Source organism: Phyllobates terribilis, unplaced genomic scaffold (genome assembly GCF_046119375.1).
Source record: "Phyllobates terribilis strain yellow unplaced genomic scaffold, ASM4611937v1 Scaffold_13__5_contigs__length_258822181, whole genome shotgun sequence".
Taxonomy (NCBI): domain Eukaryota; kingdom Metazoa; phylum Chordata; class Amphibia; order Anura; family Dendrobatidae; genus Phyllobates; species Phyllobates terribilis.
In genome coordinates this window covers 31611681-31637506 of record NW_027362773.1, presented here as the reverse complement: position 1 = coordinate 31637506, position 25826 = coordinate 31611681, and the positions used below count along the sequence as shown (strand labels likewise).

At 44.5% G+C, this 25826-nt stretch overlaps 1 protein-coding gene across 2 annotated transcripts in view; it reads right to left on the bottom strand.

Annotated features, from left to right (window-relative positions):
* Nucleotides 1-25826, bottom strand: part of KCNQ1 (potassium voltage-gated channel subfamily Q member 1) — a 198057-nt gene that overhangs the window by 14930 nt on the left and 157301 nt on the right. For both annotated transcript variants that reach the window (XM_073658048.1, XM_073658047.1), the window contains 10 exons: nucleotides 24712-24838; nucleotides 23031-23109; nucleotides 18723-18819; nucleotides 18449-18589; nucleotides 13623-13733; nucleotides 13080-13175; nucleotides 10234-10356; nucleotides 2686-2824; nucleotides 1353-1476; nucleotides 1178-1253 (listed from right to left, as the gene is read on the bottom strand). In XM_073658048.1, the coding sequence (XP_073514149.1) occupies nucleotides 1178-1253; nucleotides 1353-1476; nucleotides 2686-2824; nucleotides 10234-10356; nucleotides 13080-13175; nucleotides 13623-13733; nucleotides 18449-18589; nucleotides 18723-18819; nucleotides 23031-23109; nucleotides 24712-24838 (1113 nt within the window). The remainder of the gene's footprint in view (nucleotides 1-1177; nucleotides 1254-1352; nucleotides 1477-2685; nucleotides 2825-10233; nucleotides 10357-13079; nucleotides 13176-13622; nucleotides 13734-18448; nucleotides 18590-18722; nucleotides 18820-23030; nucleotides 23110-24711; nucleotides 24839-25826) is intronic.

Sequence of the window (25826 nt, the reverse complement as noted above, 5' to 3'; positions counted from 1 at the left end):
GTCTCAGTGGGCCCTTTTAACACATACACGATTCATGATGCACAGATATGGCGGAGAAATATATATATATATATAGTACACAGGGCCCAGCCTGCCACCTCATCCTTCACATATTCAGCCATGCGCACACACACGGTACGCAGACACGCGCACGCACACACGGTACGCAGACATGTGCACGCAGACACGTACACATACAGACATACACACATTTTTGCACAAATTCTTAAAAACATATATAAAACAGACAAATATATATACACAGTTATACACACCGACATTCACATACATGCACTCACACAGACCCATTACAAATATTTTTAATATGGGGATTGGGGAAGCCTCACTCACCTGTCCCCGGGTCCAGTGTCCTGTCCAGCAGCTCCTCAGGTATGGGGCAGTGCAGGGCCCCCGGCGTGTCACAGACATCATGGCCATGGACCATCAGAGGGGCCCACTTGCTGTCGGGTCCGGGCCGCTCCCCCCCCATCTGTGCAGGACCTCAGACGGTGTTTGATTGCCGGCACTCCCCCAGATATGGCTGCGCGCTGTGCGGCTGTGTCTGCTAGTAATGACACGGCAGGGGCGACACACAAGCACAGTTAAAGGTGCAGTGCCGTCAACCCTGCCGTGTCATTACTAGCAGACACAGTCGCACAGCGCGCGGCCATGTCTGGGGCAGTGCCGGCAATCAAGCAGCGCCTGAGTCACTGAACAGGTGCCGAGGAAGGGGCCAGGGCCCCGACAGTGAGTGGGCGGTGGGCCCCTCTGATTTTCCAGGGCCCCGGCACTTGCCCGGGTACGTCGGGTGCTGACACCGGCCCTGCCCAGCCTGATTGACAGCTCCTCAAGGCTCCTGCTCCCTGCTGCTCAAACTGCTCAGTACATGCTGCAGCTGTCAGTCAGGCTGGGTGGGCGGGTGGAGATTGAATACACAGACTCACAAGTTCTCTCACTCTTTACCTTGACTCTTAAAATGCTGATTGCAATATCATGCTATTCTAACGAGGATTTCCAAAATAAGTATACCACTCTCATCGGGTCTACGATTTATTAATACTGTAATGCATACAGTCTGTATTTTGAAATCTGCTGACAGAAGCTCGACATTGGAAACAATTTGGTCCCCCATGATATATGACCGCATAGTTTGGCTTTCTGGTTAAGAGGAACGCACCTGGAACCTTTTCTTTGCCACAAAATACTGCATTCTGCGAATAACTTTTATTGCTGCTCGGTGATGTTCTCGTAGCCTGTGATAAGACAAGAATTGTGGACATTTCATAGTACAGACACATTGAGCTTGAGACTTGTATGTTGGTTCGGAAGACGTCATTGGGAATAGTTCTTACTCTGAAATGTGAGTTATTGGAGTCAGTAACGTATCTCCTTCCATTTCAAGATCATCCGTGAAACTGTTTGTTCTGATGAAAGGTCCTGTGCCAACATCCAGGAGCCCAAAGGTCTTCTTAGTTACTGTAGGGGTTAACACATTACAAAATCACTACATTTTAGAAATGTCATGATTACCCCATGACACAGGATCATCTTTATGCTTCCAAATAAATATATATACAATGTTACTCAAACTTTTATGTAGATTAAGGGGCCGACTCATTAAGACTAACATTGCGCACGACAGGGTTAATGAAGAGCTTGTTGGCGTACGATGCACCGAATTCATTAAGGAGGCAAACGTCACTTAATATACCTTGTGCATCTTCTGAGTGCTGTGTGCTTCGCCAGAAATACTACTCCAGTCATAGACAGAGTCAGAGACCGGAGTAGCATTTGTAGCTGTAGAAACGCTAGCACTTTTTCTGAATTTGACGGGCAGGCCAAGGCACGCCCCATCCCGTCCCTGCTCCATCCAGTTTGGCAGAAATGCTTCCAGCTGGCGTGAAAATGCCAAAAGCCACAAAATATTTGTGCAATTTCACGTTGAGCAAACATTTAGGAATTTTCAAAGTACAGTATCTTATGTCAGTTTTCTGGCAAAAAAAATTATGAATTGGCCTTTCTGCGTTAAGGGTAAAATAAAATTAAGTTTAAATGCCAACATATGCTTTTAAGAGGTTTTCTAGCAACATATAAAAGTGAACACAAGACCGGCTCTGTTGCAACCTAGCCGTTAAAAGGGATTATCCGGGACTATTTATTTTTAACAAAGTGCCTAAGAACTAACAGGCAGGTAGTTACTAGCTAGTGCAGTGCCCAGGTCAGATCTCTGCTGGCACACAGCAGTCACAGATGGCTCCTGCAGGCGACTCAGTGGCTTCCGCTGACATCACGTGGACAGATCAATGGCTTCTCTTCGGCTCTGCGTGACTGCCGACGTCATGCTGATTGACAGCCAGCTCCTCTCTGCCTATGACACCAGCAGTCACGCCCCGTCAACAGAGCAGCCTGGAAGGAGAAGAGCTGCTCTGTTGACGTGGAAAAGTTGAATCACACGCAGTAGCGGTCGGGGACCTCTCTGAGCCAACATCGGGAAGAACAGGCAGATAGTGGTCTGTATTAGCAACTACCTGCCTGCTGTTTTTTTTGGGGGGGTGGGGGGTTTCTAGGGGCCTAAAAACTAAGTCCTGGACAACATCTTTAAATGTGGCTGCTGGAAATGAAATATCATAAGGCTGATTGGACTATGTCCTTGGATATACTCGGCCCCCAGAATGACAATATTACCTGTGTTCTCATAGGCTTCCACTGAATAGCTGTCATTTTTTCGATCATCTGTAACATGATCGTACGTGATGTGTGGAATGTTTAGCATTTTCTCAGTAGTGCCTTCCTCTTTCTCTGTACGCATTTTTTTCCTCTTAACCTAGAAACATATTTGCCATTACAAATTTACACTGATTACACCAGACATGGCATGGTTCATTACAACATTGGCAATTCAATGATCAGTCAGCAGTAGTAATGTGGATGTGGATGTTCGGGACCGGAAGGTTCTGCTGAATATTTAAAAAAAAAGTTTGGTTCAGGTACCCGAACTCGAACACTATCCCGATTCTAATGAATGGAGGCCCAAACATCCAGCGATTCCCATCCTGTCATCTGCGTGACGGCGCAGGAAACACCAGCCATGATCGGCAGTAAGTTCGTTACCACCGGTCAGAGCGCTGCAGTTCCCACACTGTCACACAGATGGCAATGTGAAGCCAGCAGCATTGACCGGCCGTAAAAAGGTTACCGCCGGTCACGGACTTCAGCTGATGAAAGTATTACTCTCATCAGCGTACACCTGGTCTCGCTGATAGCAGTGAAAGCAGGGGAGGCTGATTGTCTATGCTGTGAAGATATGAGATGTGCAGCATCTGAAACAACGGATACTGGAAGCCTGTGCTAGCATTTCTTCTGCGGTGTTGCTATCTGTGTGTCAAGAGTAGGAGAAGAGGGCTGCATTGACAATCCAACACAATGGGCAGCACTTTGAACACATTTTATAAGTGGTCATAAACTTGTAAAAAACTCATGAAATAATAGAGTTACGTTAAAACCAAGCACACCATTGTTTTTCTTATGAAATTCTCAATAAGTTTGATGTGTTACATGACCCTCTTCGCATTGAAAAAAATAAAGTTGGATCCAAAATGGCCGACTTCAAAATGGCCGCCATGTTCACTACCCATCTGGAAAAGTTTTCCCCCTCCCATATACTAATGTGCCACAAACAGGAAGTTGATATCACCAACCATTCCCATTTTATTTAGGTGAATCCATATAAATGGCCCACCCTGTAGTTGTGGGGTTGAGGTCAGCTGTTTTATGGCCACTGGCAACAAGCCTAAGGGTTAGTAATGGAGAGGTGTCTATAAGACGCCCCCATTACAAACCCCATAGATAAAATTTAATAAAGACAGACACTGAAAAGTCCTTTTATTGAAATAAACACTCAGACTCCTTAATTTGAAATAAAAAACGCCCCACCCTTTTTTACCCATTTCTTACTGTAAAATAAGAAATAATAGAACACCATATTCCTCACATGTCCATTGATAATCCATTAATTGCCATGTCTCACGACGATCCGGATGGTTTAGAGAGCAGTCACATCAGTAATGTGAACGCTGTCCACACCAGCCGGCTCACACTGAGCAGAGCGTGAGAAGCGCTGCCTGCCTGTGACCAGCGGTGACGTCATTAACGTTACTGCCGGTCACACGCAGAGGGTCTCACGCCCTGCTCAGTGTGTTCTGGCTGGCGTGGAGAGCCGTAGTTCATCGGCTTGCTCATACTGAGCTGCCCATGGGAACCTCAGCTTGTGACCTGCAGTACCCTCAATGACGTCACCACAGGTTACTGAAGCTGCACTCTTACGCTCAACTTCTCCTGTATTCACAGCTGAGCATTGGCATCATAACACCTCTTAGCCATGAAATCCAGATGTAGCAGAGTTGGACCACATCATGGCACATATGAACTATCATCGGACAGGTGAGGAATATGGTGTTTTATTAGGTCTGAGAATACCAGCCCCCCAGCTGTCTGTTTTAGCTTGGTCGGTTGTCAAAAATGCGGGGACCCCATGACGTTTTTTTTTTTAAATTATTTAATTAAATAATTAAAAAATACAGCATGGAGACCCCTCTATTTTTTGATTACCAGACAATATAAAGCTGACAGCTGGGGGCTGCAGCCTGTAGCTGTCAGCTTTATTTGTGCTGGTCATCAAAAATAGAGGGGCGCCCACGCCATTTTCTTCTTTTTTTTACATTGTTTAATTTATTGCACAGGTGCTGGCTGATGAATACTCTCATCAGCCTCTCCCGGCTCTTGCTGTTCTCAGCGAGACCGGGTGTATGCTGATGAGAGTAGTACTCATCAGCGGACTCCTGTAACTGGCGGTAACCTTTTTACCGTCGGTCAAAGCTGCTGCCTCACACACTGTCATCTGTATGACAGCATTGGAACTGCAGCAGTCTGACCGGCGGTAACGAACTGAACTTACCGCCGATCAGAGCCAGTGTTTCTCACGCTGTCACACAGATGACAGCGTAGGAAACACCCAATGTTCAGGCTGCCGAATCCGAACAGTAACGTAGACTACCTGGAGAAGTCAGTGTTCGAGATCCATGCACGGACACTAGGTGTTCGGTGCGGACCCCAAACGTTAGGGTTCGCTCATCCCTAGTCAGCAGCAGCAAGCCCTGTAGTTGTCCTTATTAAAATCTCCTATAGTGATGACATATTACTATTATTATATGCCGATGAGGGAATTGCAGTACAATGCATGTCTTGTAAATGGGAGCAATGCTACAATACCGCGACCCATTCATTGACGGATCCATGGCTGACAGTCATGCCTACTACAGTGGCTTGCAAAAGTATTCAGCCGCCCCCCCACACACACACCCCTTTGGCTTTATACCTATTTTGTTACATTACAACCTGTATTTACATATTTTTGTAATCCAATTTGTGTGTGATGCATCAGCACTAAATAGTCTAAGTTGGTTAAAAGAAGTGAGAAAAATATAGGCATTAATTAAATTTATGGGATCAAATAACTAAATATTGGCATGTGCATATGTATTCACCCCTTTGCTATGAAGCCCCTAAAAAGTTCAGGTGCAAGCAATTACCTTTATAAGTCACATACTTAGTTAAAGGAAGTCCACCTGTGTGCAAATCAAGAGTCACTTGGTCTGTCAGTATATACACACACCTTTTCTGAAACACCACAGAGGCTCCAACACCATTAAGCAAGAGGTACCACTAACAAAACAACACCATGAAAACCAAGGAGATCTGCAAACAAGTCAGGGACAAAGTTATTGAGAAGTATAAGTCAGGGTTGGGTTATAAAAAAATATCCCAATCTCTGATGATCCCCCAGAGCACCATCAAATCCATTATCATCAAATGGAAAGCACATGGTACCACAACAAACCTGCCAAGAGAGGGCCGCCCACCAAAACTCTCAGCACAGGTAAGGAGGGCATCAGAGAGGCAGCACACAGACCAAAGGTTACCCTGAAAGGAACTGCAGAGTTCCCAAGCAGAGACTGGAGTATCTGTCCATATGACCACAGTAAGCCATACACTCCATTGAGGTGGCCTTTATGGAAGAGTGGGCAGAAAAAAGCATTTTTTTAATTACCCACAAAAATTGTAAGGCTCGTTTTGAGTTTGCCAAAAGACATGTGGGAGACTTACCAAATATATGGCAGAAGGTGCTGTGGTCAGATGAGACAAAAATTTAAACTTTTTGGCCACCAAGGTAAATGCTATGTCTGGCGCCAAACCAACACAGCTCATCACCCCAAGAACACCATCCCCACAGTGAAACATGGTGGTGGCGGCATCATGCTGTCGTGATGTTTTCCGACAGCAGGGACAGGGAAAATGGCCCGAGTCGAGGGGAAGATGAATGATGTGAAGTACAGGAATATTCTTGAGTAAAATCTGTTTCAGTCTGTCAGTGATTTGAGACTGGGACGGAGGTTCACCTTTCAACAAGACAATGACCCAAAGCATACTGCTAAAGCAACACTTGACTGGTTTAAGGGGAAATGTATAAATGTTTTGGAGTGGCCTGGTCAAAGCCCAGACCTTAATCCAATTAAGAATCTGTGGTCAGACTTGGAGATTGCTGTTCAGCAAAGGAAACCATCTAACTTGAGCTGGAGAAGTTTTGCCTTGAGGAATGGGCAAAAATTCCAGTAAAAGATGTGGAAAGCTCAGAGACTTATCTAAAGCAACTTGCAGCTGTAATTGCTGCAAAAAGAGGTTCTAGAAAGTACTCACTTCAGGGGATGAATAGTTATGCACACTGAAGTTTTCAGTTATTTCGTCCTAATTGTTGTTTGCTTCACAGTTGTAGGCATGTTCTTTACATGAACTGATGCAAACACTGAATAAAAACAGTGAAATTCCAGGTTGTGAGGTAGCAAAACACCAAAAATGCCAAGGAGGAGTGGAATGGTTTCGCAAGCCATTGTATATCTAATATATTTATTTTCCATTTAAAGTGAAAAAAAAACAGCCTTATCAATCTGTACAGTGATTGGGACCTCCTCCTCAGATCTGTTCCTCAACATAAAATCTTGTGTCTCCAAACACAGACAGCCACCTCATACCTTCTCCTGTTCCCACCCATTAACACTTTCACTGCTATTCCTCACTGTCGGCGATATCTCTCCAAATTCTGGTCCTCCTCACTACATCCTCATAGTCACTTTTACTTATCATGCACAATCTATTACAAATTTCACAACCTTTCTAACCTTATACCCATTCACCCTGACCCCGCTTCCCCAGTCCCTCTAAACAGAAGCTCTATGGAACACTCGCTCTGTCTGCCACAAACTTTCATACTTCTTGATCTTTTCATTACTATTAAACTTTCCTTCCTATGCATCACAGAAATATGGCTCACCCCCTCTGATACAGCCTTTCCACCTGCACTTTGTTATGGTGGATTCCACCTTTCTCACACACCCTGCCTCAGCAGTAAGCATAGTGGAGGAGTGGGTTTTCTCCTGTAAGATAACTGCTTCTTCACCCAAATTCCACTGCCACCCTCCGTTACTCTCCCTTCTTTCAAACTGCACTCTGTGCACATCTACTCCCCCCTTCAACCTGTCATTTACCCCACTTCCCAGGGCCAGACACAACCTTATTTGACCACTTCACCACCTGAATATTTCACTTCCTTTCCGCTGACATCCCCACTATCATCATAGGTGACTTCAACATCCTCATTGACACTTCCCACTCAGCTGTCTCTAAGCTTCTATCTCTTAATTCCTCCTTCGGCCTCACTCAATGGTCTTCCACAGCCAATCACAAAGAGGGCTACACACTGGACCTCATTTTCACCTGCCTTTGTTCCCCATGTACTCTCTTGAACTCTCCTCTCCCTCTTTCTGACCATAACCTACTTACATTCTCTTACCTCTCCTCTACAAGTGCACAATCCCCACTCCACAAACTCACATACCCTCCAAGAAATCTCAAACACCTTGATCTACACTAGCTCTCTAAATCTCTTTTCCTTCTTGCAAACATAAGTTCCTTAGACAATGAAGATGCTGCTGCCACTTTATATAACATCATAACAGCTGCAGCTCTCAAATCGGACACCCCCCTCATTTATACCAAAGCTCGCCCAATCCACAGGCAACCCTGGTACACCAGCCTGACTAAAGAACTGAGACTGGCTTCCAGGGTTGCCAACGGGGATGGAAAAGATCCCACTCTAGCGAGCACTTCATCGCATTCAAACAGTCCCTCACTACTTTCAAGTCCACACTCACTGCAGCGAAACAAACCTACTTCTTATCTCTCATATCCTCCCTGTCTCACAACCCTAAAAAGGTATTCAACACCTTCAATTCTCTCCTCGTCCCCCAGCACCCCAACCCTCTCCTCTCATCGGAAGACTTTGCCTCATACTTCAAGCAGAAGATTGACAACATGATAAAGGTTTTTCATAAAAGTCCCAACAGCCCCTCCTCATAACTACTCAGCCCTTCTCCAAAACAAGCTTCTCTGCCATTACGGAATATCAACTTTCCTATCTACTCTCCAAATCACATCTCACCACCTGTGCACTTGATCTGATCCCATCCTACCTCATCCCAAACCTCACCACAGTCTTCATCCCAACCCTGACCCAATTCTTCCTGTCACCAAGAACTGGTGTCTTCCCCTCATGCTTCAAAAATGCCTCAATTATGCGCATCCTCAAAAAGACACATCCTCTCTGTCTAGCTATCACCCCATATCACTACTCTCCTATGCCTCAAAACTGGAATAACATGTTCATTTTGAACTAACCTCCCAATCCCTCTTCGACCGCCTACAATCTGGCTTCCGACCACATCATTCCACTGAAACTAAAGTCACCAATAACCTACTAACTGTCAAATCAAAGCAACACTACTCTGTCCTCTGCCTTCGACAGTGGACCATTCCCTCTTACTACAGATTCTCTCATCTCTTGGCATCATAGACATGGCCCTATCTTGGCTCTCTTCATACCCAACAGACCGGACATTCTGCATTTCCCACTCACACACCACCTTCTCATCTTACCCCCTATCTGTCGATGTCCCCCAAGGTTCAGTTTTAGGGCACCTACTCTTCTCCATCTACACTTTTGACCCGGGACAGCTCAGAGTCCCATGGCTTTCAGTATTATCTCTATGCTAATGACACAAAGATCTAACTCTTTGGACCTGACATCACCTCCTTACTAACCAGAATCCCACAATGTCTGTCCGCTATCTCATCCTTCTTCTCTGCTAGATTTCTAAAACTTAACATGGACAAAACAGAAAAAATCATCTTTCGCCCATCTCACTCAACCCCCACAACTGACCTATCCATTAAAGTCAATGGCTTTTCACTCTCCCCAGTCCCGCAAGCTCGCTGGCTCGGGGTAACTCTTGACTCTGATCTCTCCTTCAAACCACATATCCAAGACCTTACCACTTCCTGCAGACTCCAACTCAAAAATATTTTCTGGACCTGTACGTTCCTTAATCAAGAATCTGCAAAAACACTAGTGCATGTCTTCATCTCCCGCCTCGACTACTGCAACCTCCTACTTTGTGGCCTCCTCTCTAACACTCTCGCACCCCTCCAATCTATCCTGAACTCTGCAGCCCGACTAATCCACCTGTCCCCCCGCTATTCCCCAGTCTCTCCTCTCTGTCATTCCCTTCACTGGCTTCCCGTTGCCCAGAGACTCCAGTTCAAAACCCTAACCATGGCACACAAAGCCATCCACAACCGGTCTCCTCAATACATCTGTGACCTAGTCTCCCAGTACTTACTTGCGCGCAACATCCAATACTCATAGGATCTCCTTCTCTACTCCCCTGTTCCCACAATTGCATACAAGATTTCTCCCATGCATCTCCTCTATTCTGGAACTCTCTACCCCAACATATCAGACTCTCGCCTACCGTGGAAACCTTTAAAAGGAACCTGAAGACCCACCTCTTCCGACAAGCCTACAACCTGCAGTAACCATCACTCCACCATACTGCGGCACGACCAGCTCTACCCCCCTCCTACTGTATCCTCACCCATCCCTTGTAGATTGTGAGTCCTCCCGGGCAGGGTGCTCTCTCCCCCAGCACCAGTCAGTGACTTGTATTGTTTAAGATTATTGTACTTGTTTTTTATAATGTAAACCCCTTTTCACATGTAAAGCGCCATGGAATAAATGGCACTATAATAATAAATAATAATTAAATTGGGAAAACCATTCTTTACCATTGCACTTTTCTTTGGTTTTGGGCTAGGAGACACGATTTGCTGACTGCGTGGTGCCTTCCTGATATACATTTTCCATGTTACAGAATCTGGATTTTCAGCTGCATAACATCTCCACGCTGTCTGGAAACAGAAGACACCAAAGTCATTAACATTTCAAAGCAAAATGGAAGACAATGCGCATTATGCAAACACAAAAGGTCACCACATTTTCCTCATGGAACAAAGGATAGTGCATTGCCTGTGTCCTGTAATCTAGACAGTGCCAGGTGTTGGGTTAAATTTGAGAAATTAGTGCCCAAAAAAATATATTTCTATTACTTATTTAAATGCTACTGAAAGAGGTGACAGCAGGGGCGTAACGACTGCCCACCAATGCCAGTGCCTATTCCAGCTGGACATGGTCTGAAAAGTATTGCGGTGCAGAGACCAGCCGAGCCCCTGCACCGCAATACAATTAGAGGCCGGAAGCTGACATCGACATGCCAGTGACAGGTGGTGCAGAGCAGTGGCATCAAACATCAACCACAGCAGGCACGCCAAAGTCAGTTGCCGGATATAGAAGAGTACGCTGCATGTCGTGGCAGCAGGGGACGGTAAGAAGAATCTTTTTTATTTTCTATTTATTTATTTTTTACATGCGTTAGAGCAGGGTTCCCCAACTCCAGTCCTCAAGGCCCACCAACAGGTCATGTTTTCAGGATTTTATTAGTATTACACAGGTGTTGGAATTATTGCCTGTGCAGGTGATGGAATTATCATTGGACCATACTAAGGAAATCCTGACAACATGACCTGATGGTGCGCCTTGAGGACTGGAGTTGGGGAATCCTGTGTTAGAGAACAGTGGCAGAATGGGGAGAATTATTACAAGTTGGGCCCAGGTGCTGGGACATTACACAAGGAAGGGGCCTAGGATGAGGGATATTATTACTGGAAGGGGCCCAGGATGGGTGACATTATGGGGGTTATATCACCAAGGAAAGTGCATACACCCCTTAAGGGATAAACTTATACTTAACACCAAATTACTCCTAGAAACAAATAGATCCCAAATTAAGGGATGTTAAAACTTTACTTTTATTTAGATTCTTATTAAACAAGGTAAAAAAGTACTAAATATTAAAATTATTGCAGCATAGATCCCAACTATTTCATTTTTTACAGACCTAAACAGGTGTCAGATTTTAGCAGCAATAGTACTCCATGTATATAGGCACACCAGATACCACAGTAGCAGCCTGTGTTTATAATGCACTCATTATGTGTCCCTATTGCTGCTAGCTATATAGATTCATACAGCCACAGCCCCCTGAGGAAGCCTGTGAGGGCGAAACTTGTTGGGGTGGCTATACAGTTCTTTTAGTATGCAGTATGTACCTGTATAGGAATCTATATAAAAGTAAAGTTTTAACATCCCTTAATTTGGGATCTATTTGCTCCTAGGAGTAATTTGGTGTTAAGTACATCATGGGGTATATCACGTATATCTTTATAGGAGTGAGAATGCTAGATGGGATAATACATCTGACCAACATGCAGGTGGGGGCCCAGGTCTAAATTTTGCACCGGAGCCCATTGAACTCTAGTTACTAGCACTTTACTGCTGTCACCCAGTGGTGTAAGTGTGTCTTTAATGGAGAAGGACGTAAAGGGCTTTCCTGAACTTGATCTAAATTTCTTCAGATGCTTAATGCATACTGCAGGACTTGTCAATCTACAGTCACACACAGCCAGATATTCTCGCAACTGTTCATTCAAGTGGGCGGTCATGTATGTGCCGCCAATATGAGCTCTGCATACTTATGGTCAAGCGCTGACAAGACCGGTTTCTCTCAACGTCTGCCTGCCTTTCTCAATTCTCGCTGGAGTAGGTTTGATAATTTACTATGTGAACTGTAGCGTTAACACGTTCGCTTACGAGAGAAGCGGATGATAATCTAGTTGGCAGATTACTGCCAGAATGCAAGTTGTATAGGGGGGACCTGACCGCCCATTCCATCTGGCAATTGAAGGAAATCCTGACAGTGTGTCTAATGTACACTGTGAGCATTCGCCAATGTACAGTCACACACAGTGACTGCATAAATCTGCCTCAAGCCCAAAAAAACCCTTTAATAGTAATTTAATATTGAACAGAATTATATTATTCAGCACAATGTAATGTCAATCTGCTGCAGTTAAAGCTACAATAAATTGTATTCTATGGTAAGCGTGAATTCCTTACAACTAAAGAACATATATACTCATATATTAAATAGTTTACTATGCGAACGGTAGAGTTGGCAGGAAAGGCTTTTAAAAAGAACCCATCATGTCCAGAAGTGCTATTTACCTGGATACCTGGGGTTCATCTGCAGATAAATAGGGCTAAAATCATGTTAGACGGCTGTAATCACCACCTGGCACTTTGATTGACAGCCTTCTTTGCAGCGTATGTGGGTGCCCAGAGTCAGCTGTCAATCAATGAATAGAGGAGTGATTACAGCAGCGAGCTGTGACTGTAACCTCTCCCTGCACTGCCCTGAATACTGAAAGTCAGCAGCTGCAGGGAGAATAGAACTTTATTTTCTCCCTGTATCCACTGCTCCGGAAAGACAACGCAATCTGATTTTGATGCTATTTACCTGCAGATTATCTCCTATATCTGCAGGTAAATAGCATTTCTGGACAGGACAGGTTCCTAAGAAATGTTTTTACATTTTGCTTGAAGAACACAGTGGATTACGTTTCGGATATTGTCTCAAACATTATGCTCTAATGCATATAATTACTGGATGTAATATTGGCTCCCTATCTGCTTATCCCCTGCATCTACAGCTGTCAACCCTCCATAGAGGGGCTACCTGAATGAGAGATGCGGCTGCTGGAATCTGACGATTAAAATGCTTCTGTCTCTGCTTCTGTTGCACTTTTAAGGCAAAGCCCGAGCCTAGAATACCCTAAAGAAACAAAAATGATTGTTAAACCAGTTATTTTTTTATCAATCAGCTGTACTGTTTACATGGGGGGTTCCTATAGATATAGGTGGCTCTGAGGTCCCATGTGTGGAACGCAATGAAGGACCACGGCCTCAGATGCTGCCATACTCAATATATCCCCCAAGACAAAAGGTATATATGTATACTGAAGGAAGACAAACAGATTATGGTTTTGCATAGAACTAGGGTAAAGGTGCTCGGAGGGCAATGGCGAGAGTATGTGAACACAACCGAGGTAATGTGGCTGTCAAAGTAAAATAAAGGTTGGGACTTACTAGTCTGCAATATTACAGTCTGCTACAGTATAGTTCTTGTAAGAGAACATACAAAGAATTCAGAAAATTTCTAAATGACCTTAAACTTCTTTGTACTTTTTCTATAACTACATGAAGAAAACGTATCTCATACCGCTGGCAATGCGAAGAATGAGATGGCGAACACCGAGAAGCAGGAGGCTATTGTTTTCCCAATCCACGTCTGGGGAACTTTATCTCCATAACCAATGGTTGTAACAGTGACCTAAAGACAAGACGGGTTATTTTAAGACGCCTATTGGTTTCACCATATGGACAGTACAATACAAGGTAACAGCTTACTGCAGATCTATTCACAAATCAATAGCACACATGACCGTAAGAAACTTTGTATTATGTCTTTTACAAAGAAATCCGCTTCTTTCTCCTCCGGGACTGATCTTTCATTCCCAATTCATAGGTAAAATCGGCATTCAGTGTAGACAGGTTTTCTCATTACCGAGATCAGAGATGACAGTTGGGGCTTTTAAAATTCTATGAAGAGGAGACAGGTGCTAGAGGCAGACAAACATTATGCTGCAAGTTTTCCTAAAATGAGAGTTCTCCATAGAACCTTATGAGCACCAACTGTCATCTCCTGTCTCCGCAATGGGGAAATTTCTAGTCATGGAAGACAGGTTTTACAAGTGAATTTCAAATTATGTCTTCGGAAAGGAAGAGGACTTGAATCTAGTGCAACCTATTGCATAGCCTATAAGTCTCCTTACACTGGCATGTCACTCTCAACAAGGAGAGACCTCACCTCTTGGACCTGTGATTTGAGAATTTTGAGAATGAATGATCCTTGAGGAGAAAGAAGCAGATTTCTCTAATAAGATATTTTGCAAGGTTTATTATTTTCACGTGTACTAATAATTTATGGGGGAAAAAAAAAAGACACTTATAGGTAATCTGTCAGGATTGTCCCTCCTAGGCAGTCTATATGGGCATTTAGGTCATAGGAAGCTGAATAAAATATTAACTTGATGTCTGCGATCCGATGTCTTATTCCAGAAAAATCCATGTTTTTCTTATATGTAAATTAGCTGTTCCAGTCTATGGGGAGGATGCTGCCTGGAAGATAACTCCGCCTCCAGAGTTATTTTAAATAAAAGGGGGAGTTACCAGTGTGTTACGTAATGGTTTCCAGTGTTACCAGTGTGATGTGTGATGGCCGCTTTCTGCAGAGCTGTGTGTGATTATACCTCACACATCTGCAGGTTCCTCTCAGCTTCAGTCTCCAGCTCACAGGCAGACAGGGTACAATATTGTGGCAATACAGTGGAGCTCAGAGAGAAGCAAAAAGTGTGTTTGCAAGAAAACAAGGTTAACAAAGTTCTATTTTACTGTTCTGTGCTAGTTACTTGTCTCACACTGGTAACTCCCCCTTTTATTTAAAATATTCTCTGGAGGCAGATTCTCATGCAGATCAGTGTCCGGCCCATAGTCCTGAACATTTACATATAAGAAAAATGTGGATTTCTCTGGACTAAAACATCAGATCGCAGATATCAAGGTATCATATTATTCAGCTTCCTGTGACCTGTGTGCCCATATAGACAGTTTAGGAGAGTTGATCCTACTGACAGATTCCCTTTAAAGGAGAAAACATAAATAAAATTATGTATATACAGTAGTGGCCAAAAGTGTTGGCACCCTTGAAATTGTTTCAGAAAATGAAGCATTTCTCCCAGAAAATTATTGCAATTAGGCTGTGTGCCCTCTATGCGTTTTTTAAGCATTTCCGCAGCAGTAATTCCGCTGCAGAAACATTTAAAAACGCATGGTAGAAGGCCTGCCATGTTCCTCAATGATAATCCGCACGTGCTGTGCACATGCTGAGGAAATTTCCGCTGCAGATTATCGTTGCGGAAAAATCCGCAGCACTACCAATTATTTTGCATAAACGTGGCGTTTTCGCCACCATTGACTTGCATTGAATCGCATGGAATCCGCATCACTGGATCTGTACATGCGGATTACATGCGTTTCAATGTGCGGATGGTACCGGGGTCTGGAGAAGAGGAAACTCTCCTCCGGACCCGGGTACCATAGTGCCTGTAAAAAAAAAAAAGAATAAAATAAAAAATAAATATTATACTTACCTTCTGATGGCCCCCGGCGTCCTCGTCTTCGCTTGCCGGCAGCTCGCGGTAGATTTAAGGACCTGCAGTGACGTCATTTAGTCATGTGATGGGTCACGCGACAGCTGGCGTCGGCAGGTCCTTTAGTCTACCGCGAGCTGCCAGCAAGCGAAGAGAAGGACGCTGGGGGCCATCAGAAGGTAAGTATAATATTTATTTTTTATTTTATTCTTTTTTTTTACAGGCACTATGGTACCCGGGTCCGGAGGACAATCTCATAAATCTTGACAAAGCATTGGCGAAACGCGCGTCGGTTTGAGGAGTGGCGTCCTGGGGAGTCAGTATTCTCTACTTACCTTATTGTTCACATGACTTGGTTGTCTTCTGTGGCCTATTGATGTAATCTTCTTTGGAGGCAATATGAGATTATCTGCAACATTATGCACTTTACTAGTCTGATTTCCTTATATCATTGCCTCCATTACTAATCGCTGCTATTATCTATATATTTATCTATTGTGTTCACACAATTCATGTCATAGGGTCATGCAAGTCTTCTTTATTTATTATTGTTATTTATTGATGTATTCTTTCCCCCTTGAGTGTCTCCCTTTTCCCTCTCCCCTCTTCCTACTATGTTTTATCACATGATTCAATAAAATGTTGTGATTTTATGACTTTATTACAGGGTTGATGTGTCCTTTTTAGGTCTTGATTTTTGAATGACACACAAACAATAGTCATTTGCTGTTACAGCTAATTTTTTTGTGGTGCTTACAATTTCAAGGTTGCCAAATGCCAACACTTTCAGCCATGACTGATGCTACAGAATGTAAAGAGCAGATACAGGAATGCACTGCAATTGCTAATTCTAAAGGAAACATATTTCAGGGAGTAATCAACAGAAATATTATATAATATATAATTAAGAAGTTACAATTCATGGTTAGTTATATACACCAGTAATCCAAAACACATTACAGCCTGTGCATCCCATCACTGTGTAGATCCCCCTTATGCCACTAAAACCAAGGACTAAATAAGACACTTGAAGGTCTCCTGTGGTATCTGGCATCAAGATGTCTTCAGCAGATCAGGGTACAAGTTTTGAAAGTTGTGAATAGGAGAATTCACAGAATTTAATTATTCTCCAGGACATCACTCAGATACTCGATCTGATACAGATTTGGAGAATTTAGGCCAAGTTTTCACCTTGATCTCTTTGTCATGGTCCTCAAATCATTCCAAGATATTTTTTGCAGTGTGGCAGTATGCTGCTGAAAGAGGCCACTGCCATTAGGAAATACCGTTATCATTGTGTATTTGTACTTCAACAATGTTTAGAGGAAAGAAACCTGTGAAAGTAGCAACTACATGAATATAAGACGCACGGCTTCCCACAGAAGTTTGTCCGGTACATCATATCGCCTCCTCTGGCTTGTCTTCTTCCTGTAGTGCATCATGGCGGCCAGATGAGCCATGCCCACACACCCAGCCAGACCAGATCACCTCCTTCCATTGCTCGTGATCCTGTCATAGTGATGCTCATTTGCCTATTGTGGGAATTTTTGCCAGTGGACAATGGTCAGCACCGACACTGACTGGTCTGCGGCTAAGTAGTCCTATGTGATGCCCTGTGTGTCCTGACTCCAGGATAGCCTTCATCTCCTTAATGGACCATGGTCACCCTGTCACTGCTTCTGTTTACGACGCCGGCCTTAGTAAATTCCCCCGAGATGTTCACACTGTACAGTATATCTGGAGTGAAAATTTCTATATATTCCATTTAAAATTGAAGCATTGAAAGCTCATATCAGGATTCCCAACCACTTGTGTTATCAGTGACGGACTCGTTTTTATATTTCTTTAGAATCTTGATGGAGTCCGTCCTTACAAGAAAACCATAATAAAATATGTTAGAAAATATCTATGTAATACAGACTACTGATGGCCCAAATGAACAGCCTAATTAGCCATACAGGGTCAAATTGTTATGGAGGTCATACCAGGTCCAGTTTAAAAAACAGGCTATGTTTCTTAAAATATAAGGATGATTTTTTGGTGTGCTTTTCAGCAATGTTGTGGGTTTTTTTTTTTTCCAAATATTTTTCCCTTTTTATTTGGCTCTTCTTCCACACATTTTTATTTTTTTCCCTGAAAAGAAGCCATTAAAAAGGCCATGGTTAAAGTATTCAGTGTTTGAAAATAAAATGGCAAAAACAGCAAAATGCACTAAAAAAAAAAAAAAAAAAAAAAAGCAATTTCAGCATTGGTGTGTGTTATGTAATCAGAGCGGCATGACATAGGGGCTGAGACCCCAATTCCAGAAATGTGTCATTTGCTGGTATGCATGCTCTCGTTTTGAAACAATCACAGAAAGCTGCCAACCAGTGCTGGAGGCGTGATTATACAGAGCTGTTGACTAGGAGGCACAAGACACCTAGTCTTCCAGTAATAATCTCCTGCTGATATTTATTTAAACAACAGCACACAGTCTAGTAAGTGACACATCACTGGAATCAGGCTTTCAGCCCCCACGTCATGCCGCTTTCAGATTACTTAGCACAAGTCTACTGATCTATTCCCTCTAAGTCAACACATGGATATGGCAAATAATAAAATGTAACATTTAAAAAAAAAACTGCAGTAAGTGAAACCTCCCTAAATGAGCAAAAGATAATGCCATTTTTGCACTGGACAGAGGTTTAGTTTTTCTTATATGTCACCACCACTACAACGGCGTCTTGTTCTCAGACAACCATTTTATAGTATATTGCGTGAAAAATTGCCTTAGAACCAGTCACTAAACATTATACTATCACTCAATTTATAAAGTATTTGATATGTTCTTACTTACCACTCCCCACCACAGAGCGTCAGCATAGCTGCCAAACTGATATTCCCCAGACCCATCAACTGCATCTTTTTCAGCCAGGTACACAAAATACGAGGAGAAAATCAAGCCAAGGAATCCAATGTACAGAGTGGTTATCAGTTCCTGCAGGAGAAAGAACAAATTAGTAGACGGCTAACAAAAATATGCTTTATCTGAAGGCGAAAATTTAAGTATCTAGGAAATATGATCCAAGTCATACAGAATTTACTACGTCTCCAGATCTGATGCACCATACCTGTCTGTGTATGAAAACCACTGATCCAAGTAATCTCCACGTGCCACCTTGTCGGTCCACATGTAACATTCGCAATATCTGCAAAAATCGGATTCCTCTGTAAGAAAAAGCAATACAATTAAGATCTACATAGGACAACGAACCTTAGGTCTCATGTACATGTTAAAGGGGTGTTCTCAAATGTAAAAGTTATCTCCTATCCAAAGGCTAGAGAATAACGTTCTGAAAGTTGGGGGATCCAACCATTGTGGCCCCCACCGATCTCAAGAACTGGGGTTCTGAAGAGTCCCAGCTGAATGAAGCGGTGGTCAATCATTTGCATTCCCTATATATTAATTCTAATATATGTAATTATTCTCCAGGTGGTATGCGCTCCCGGAACACAGTAGGTAGGATGTGGGGATATATTAAATAACCAAATTTTATTAACATAGCATACAACGAGTTTCAGCTCTTATGAGCCTTCCTTATGTAATACCTGAAGAAGGCTCATAAGAGCTGAAACGCGTTGTATGCTATGTTAATAAAATTTGGCTATTTAATATATCACCGCATCCTGCCTACTGTGTTCCGGGAGCGCATACCACCTGGAGAATTACTACATATGTGGTTTCCTACTGAAACACCTCGAGTGCTTTCACAAGTGCCCAGGATTGAGCTGCGAACCGTGAACAGGAGGAACCTACAACTAACCCACCTAGTGGAATTATTGACAAGTTTATTATGATATCAAAAAGGTGATGAGTGCAATCAGTACTTATTTAATATATATTTGAATCTTGATACTGCACTTAGAATCTGCGCTCTCTCCCCTCTCTCCACTTTTCTTATTTTATATATTAATTCTAATAGTAGCCTAGAAGATCAGCAGAGCTCTGCGGTTGGCTATCTCCAGCAATCTGAGTAAGTATACCGGGACTGGGGATGAGGGGTGCCATACATACCGGGATTGGGGATGAGGGGTGCCATGCATACCGGGATTGGGGGATGAGGGGTGCCATGCATACCGGGATTGGGGAATGAGGGGTGCCACGCATACAGGGATTGGGGGATGAGGGGTGCCACGCATACCGGGATTGGGGGATGAGGGGTGCCACGCATACCGGGATTGGGGGATGAGGGGTGCCACGCATACCGGGATTGGGGGATGAGGGGTGCCACACATACCGGGATTGGGGGATGAGGGGTGCCACGCATACCGGGATTGGGGGATGAGGGGTGCCACGCATACCGGGATTGGGGGATGAGGGGTGCCACGCATACTGGGATTGGGGATGAGGGGTGCCACGCATACCAGGATAGGGATGAGGAGTGCCACGCATAACAGGATTGGGGGGTGAGAGGGCCACACATACCAAAATTGGGGGGTGAGAGGGATACACATACCAGGATTGTGGGATGAGGGGTACCACGCATACCAGGATTGGGGGGTGAGGGAGCCATGCATACCGGGATTGGGGATGAGGGGTACCATATGTACCGTGATTGGGGGATGAGGGGTACCATATGTACCGGGATTGGGGGATGAGGGGTGCCATGCATACCGGGATTGGGGGATGAGGGGTGCCATGCATACCGGGATTAGGGATGAGGGGTACCATGCATACCGGGATTGGGGATGAGGGGTGCCATGCATACCGGGATTGGGGAATGAGGGGTGCCACGCATACAGGGATTGGGGGATGAGGGGTGCCACGCATACCGGGATTGGGGGATGAGGGGTGCCACGCATACCGGGATTGGGGGATGAGGGGTGCCACGCATACCGGGATTGGGGGATGAGGGGTGCCACACATACCGGGATTGGGGGATGAGGGGTGCCACGCATACCGGGATTGGGGGATGAGGGGTGCCACGCATACCGGGATTGGGGGATGAGGGGTGCCACGCATACCGGGATTGGGGGATGAGGGGTGCCACGCATACTGGGATTGGGGATGAGGGGTGCCACGCATACCAGGATAGGGATGAGGAGTGCCACGCATAACAGGATTGGGGGGTGAGAGGGCCACACATACCAAAATTGGGGGGTGAGAGGGATACACATACCAGGATTGTGGGATGAGGGGTACCACGCATACCAGGATTGGGGGGTGAGGGAGCCATGCATACCGGGATTGGGGATGAGGGGTACCATATGTACCGTGATTGGGGGATGAGGGGTACCATATGTACCGGGATTGGGGGATGAGGGGTGCCATGCATACCGGGATTGGGGGATGAGGGGTGCCATGCATACCGGGATTAGGGATGAGGGGTACCATGCATACCGGGATTGGGGATGAGGGGTGCCATGCATACCGGGATTGGGGATGAGGGGTGCCTTGCATATTGGGATTGGGGATGAGGGAGCCATGCATACCGGGATTGGGGGATGAGGGGTGCCATGCATACGGGGATTGGGGATGAGGGGTGCCATGCATACCGGGATTGGGGATGAGGGGTGCCATGCATACCGGGATTAGGGATGAGGGGTACCATGCATACCGGGATTGGGGATGAGGGGTGCCTTGCATACCGGGATTGGGGGTGAGGGGTGCCATGCATATTGGGATTGGGGATGAGGGAGCCATGCATACCGGGATTGGGGGATGAGGGGTGCCATGCATACCGGGATAGGGATGAGGAGTGCCATGCATACCGGGATTGGGAATGAGGGGTGCCATGCATACCGGGATTGGGGATGAGGGGTGCCATGCATACCGGGATTGGGGATGAGGGGTGCCATGCATACCGGGATTGGGGATGAGAGGTGCCATGCATACCGGGATTGGGGATGAGGGGTGCCATGCATACCAGGATTGGGGATGAGGGGTGCCATGCATACCAGGATTGGGGATGAGGGGTGCCATGCATACCGGGATTGGGGGTGAGGGGTGCCATGCATACTGGGATTGGGGAGGAGGGAGCCATGCATATCGGGATTGGGGGATGAAGGGTGCCATGCATAAGGGGATTGGGGATGAGGGGTGCCATGTATACCGGGATTGGGGATGAGGGGTGCCATGCATACCGTGATAGGGATGAGGAGTGCCATGCATACCAGAATGGGGGTGAGGGGTGCCATGCATACCAGGATGAGAGATACCATACATACCAGGATAGGGATGAGAATGGGGTACCATGCATACCAGGATAGGGATGAGGAGTACCACACATACCAGGATTGGGAATGAGGGGAGCCACGCATACCAGGATTGGGGGTGAGGGGTGCCATGCCTTCCAGGATTGGGGGTGAGGGGTGCCATGCATATCAGGATTGGGGGTTAGGGGTGCCATGCATACCAGGACAGGATGGGGCAGCACAAATAGCAGGATGGGAGCAGCACATACCAGCATGTGAGACCATATACCAATAAAAATGCTCGCCACCCGGGAATAGAACGGGTTCAATAGCTAGTACTTGGATAAATGTGCACATAGAGATATTAGTCAATCAAATGATTAGAACCGCCCACTGGACTCCTAAGCCCACAATATGTAGAAATTTTTGCTGAAAAAAAAATTACAAGCTATACTGAATATTTTCCCACCAAACAATATATCAGGACAGCATTCCTTAAATCCATATCATTAACAAATGGCGGCGATGCACAAGATAATTAAGCAACACAACACAAAATCGCAATGAGTGTTTCACCATGCTTCCTCAGTAGGCGTGTGGGCCTGAGGAAATAGGGTGAAACGTGTGTCAGGGCTGGAAATACTCTGGTCAGGCCATCCTTTCATTTGCTCATAGGTATGTAACTATTACTTTACTGTTCTAATCCTTTCCATATGGTGTTAATAGGTTGGGTCCCCTGTACATATGTTGCTATACGGTTTAATATATGAATGCAGTTGAACAGTGGGTTGAAATTTACCTACCTATATTTGCATTTATAATTATGTCAACGCCTGTTGTCATCAGTTTAATATATCCCTCTATGAGGTTGTAGAGATGTGTTCTAATATACTCGATATAGCCAGACGCAGTAGTGCTCCTGAGGGTTTCTTGCCTTTACAGTATGTGTATTTTATTGTGTTTCTAATTGTAATAATTTTGAAGAAATACTGGCTTTAGATTATCTGGAGTATCATTGCATCTGTCCTATCCTGTTGAGTCACCCCCTTGGGATTTTATGTTGTGTCATACAATATATCAACCTATTCAGTTCCTTCTCATGTATAACATGCTCTCCTTAGACTGTATGTTCTGGATACTTTTAAAAGTAATGGTGACAATAAATATAACTACCCACTTAAAAAAAAGTGCAGATAGAAATTTACCATATTTTAAAGATACGATACATGCATACAAAACTTTACCTTATTGCTGAAGTTGCAAAAACCTGCCCATTTGATCCTACACAAAGGACTATCACCGAAGCTACAACAACAATTAAATCTGCAACATAAAAACAAATTCTCATTACATGATACTAGTTTAATGGAGTCAGCAACTTTTTCTTAGATGAACTGTCAGCGCATGTTCACACGTGGCGTAATAGGAGTATTTTTCATGCATATTTTACAAAGCATATTTGGTGCGTAAAATACGCCAAGTTTTACAGCATCAGCAAAATCAATGAGATTTCAGAAATTTCATGGCCCTGAAATATTTTTGTGAAAATGCGGTATGTCAATTGTTTCAGCTTTTTTGCTGCGTTTTTCACTCTTTCACATAAATGAATAAAAATCCAACTAAAAATACAATGACAACGCAAGTAAAAATGCATAAAAGAAAAAAAAAAAAAAAGGAGTAATGTATATCATTTTTTTTTTATTCTGATGACAGTTTAAACATTATCTCAAGCAGCTTCATTAGGTCATCACCTGGAAATAATTTCCAACAGTCTTGAAGGATTTCCTAGAGGAGCTAAGCATTTGGCCGATTTGCCTTCACTCTGTGGTACGACTCATTCAAAACCATCTCAGTTGGGTTGAGGTCAGATGATTGTGGAGGACATGTCATCTGATGCAGCACTCCGTCCTGGTCACATAGCCCTTACATAGCTTGGAGTTGTGTTTTGGGTCATTGTCCTGCTGTAGCATAAAATGATGGTTCCACTAGGTGGAAATCAGATAGGATGGCATGTTGTTGCAGAATGCTTTGGTTGCCCTGCGGTTTCTGAGGTCGATAACACTGATGAACTTATTCTTTGCAGCAAAGATAATTCTTGGTCTTTTTTTCCCGCGGTTATCCTCACCAATTTCATCATAGCAATTGATGGCTTTCATGTCTACACTTGAGGATAACTTCAAGATTCTAGCAATTTTACTGATTTACTGATAATCAGGTGTTAAAGTAGTAATGGATTATCATTTTTCTTCACTTAGTTGTATTGTCATTGCCATATTCTGGCTTACAACAGATGTAGAATATGGCTCAGCGCGGTATAGACCTATGTACCAACACAGCTTTCGCACTTGAAGGGCACTTGAAGGTCGATGATTCCACATTGATGCTCTTGACAAGGTAGACCCGGTTCACTGGAAGCCATTCCAGGTTGTACCTGATGAAGCTGCCTGAGAGAATGCCAAAGGGGTGTGAAGCTGATTGGGATGCCGACAGAAAACCAGTTACAATGAAAGTTTATCAAGGACACATAACTACGATGCAGCACCTCCAGCTAACGCAACATAAATAACCTAGTAATAATTCCTAATCCTAAATGAATGAGCAGATATCAACAGATTAATCATTTAAATACATGTGTAATCCGTAAATTAAAATGCCACCACCCTCTTCACCGGCGATTGGAATTAATCCCACATTGAAAGGTGGAGGTAAATAAAGTTGGGCAGCTACTCAGGGAACAGCGCTGTGTGCTTACCTCCCAAACTAAAATATTCCTACCAGTACTTGTCTTGTATGGTGACATTGTCAGGTGCCATATTCTCCACTAGAATATTTTTGTAATAAAATGTGCTAAGATGTGATGGAACAATAGGAGAGTATCATAGGCTGTAAGAAATCCTATGGTGTAAAAAAAAAAAATACACATACCTATAACTGAAATCGGTTTCCTAGCAAAGCGTAGTCTTCCCCATATTCCCACATATTTACTTCGACAACCGGCAGACCACAATCTAACAACATATTCTGCTCCAAAGAAAACTACCAGCACGATTTCCTGCAATGAAACATACACAGATATGTATTAACGGGTTTTGAGAGTCATTGTATTTGGTAACAAAAATATTATTACATATGTAAGCAGCCTCCGACATTAATTTGACGGTATTACCACCAAAGGACCTGTTCAAATACTTCAGATAAGAATTCATAAGTTAAGCAAGTGTAACATCCCTGGCGGCGTGCTTGCATGGCTTACCATCTCCCACCATGCAAGACCGCAATCTTACCTTTCAGGCCAAGCTGCACACTTTTGCTCCAGTACTTGCTGTTTGTATGTCTCTTGTCTGCTGGCTTAGGGCGTCGGCGCTGTTGCTTTCTGATTCTTAAAGCTACAGTGTGCGCAGTCCTAATGCGTCCCCAGCCTATTGCTGTGAGTCACTGGATACTTAAACCCCCTCCACCCAGTGAGAGGTGCCTGAGCAACACTTTCTTACAGTCTGTTCTGTGCAACTGTGAGTTGCCAGGTCCTGTCCTGACTCTAGTCTGTCTGCCACCCTGGGGGCTGAGTACCCAGGGCCTCTACCTGCACCTGTGACTTCTAGTCAGCTTCCGCCACACTGGGGGCTGAGTACCCAGGCCCGATACCTGTATCTCTGTCTTCTAGTCTGTTTCCGCCACCCTGGGGGCCGAGTACCCAGGGCCGCTACCGGTATCTCTGACTTCTAGTCTGTTTCCGCCACCCTGGTGTATCTCTGTCTTCTAGTCTGTTTCCGCCACCCTGGGGGCCGAGTACCCAGGGCTGCTACCTGTATCTCAGACTTCTAGTCAGTTTAAGCCACCCTGGGGGCTGAGTTCCCAGGCTCATTCCTGTATCTTGTTCCCGGTTCAGTTCCTGTCTGAACAGTGTCCTAGCCTGCTACCTGTTTGTCTCTATGTCCGAATCTTCCCTTTTCCTGCAGTGTCTGAACCTGCACCTAGCTCCAACTCGTTGTCTCTGTACTTCTGTTTGTGAGTTTTGTGTCCACTCGCTACTTCATTGTAAG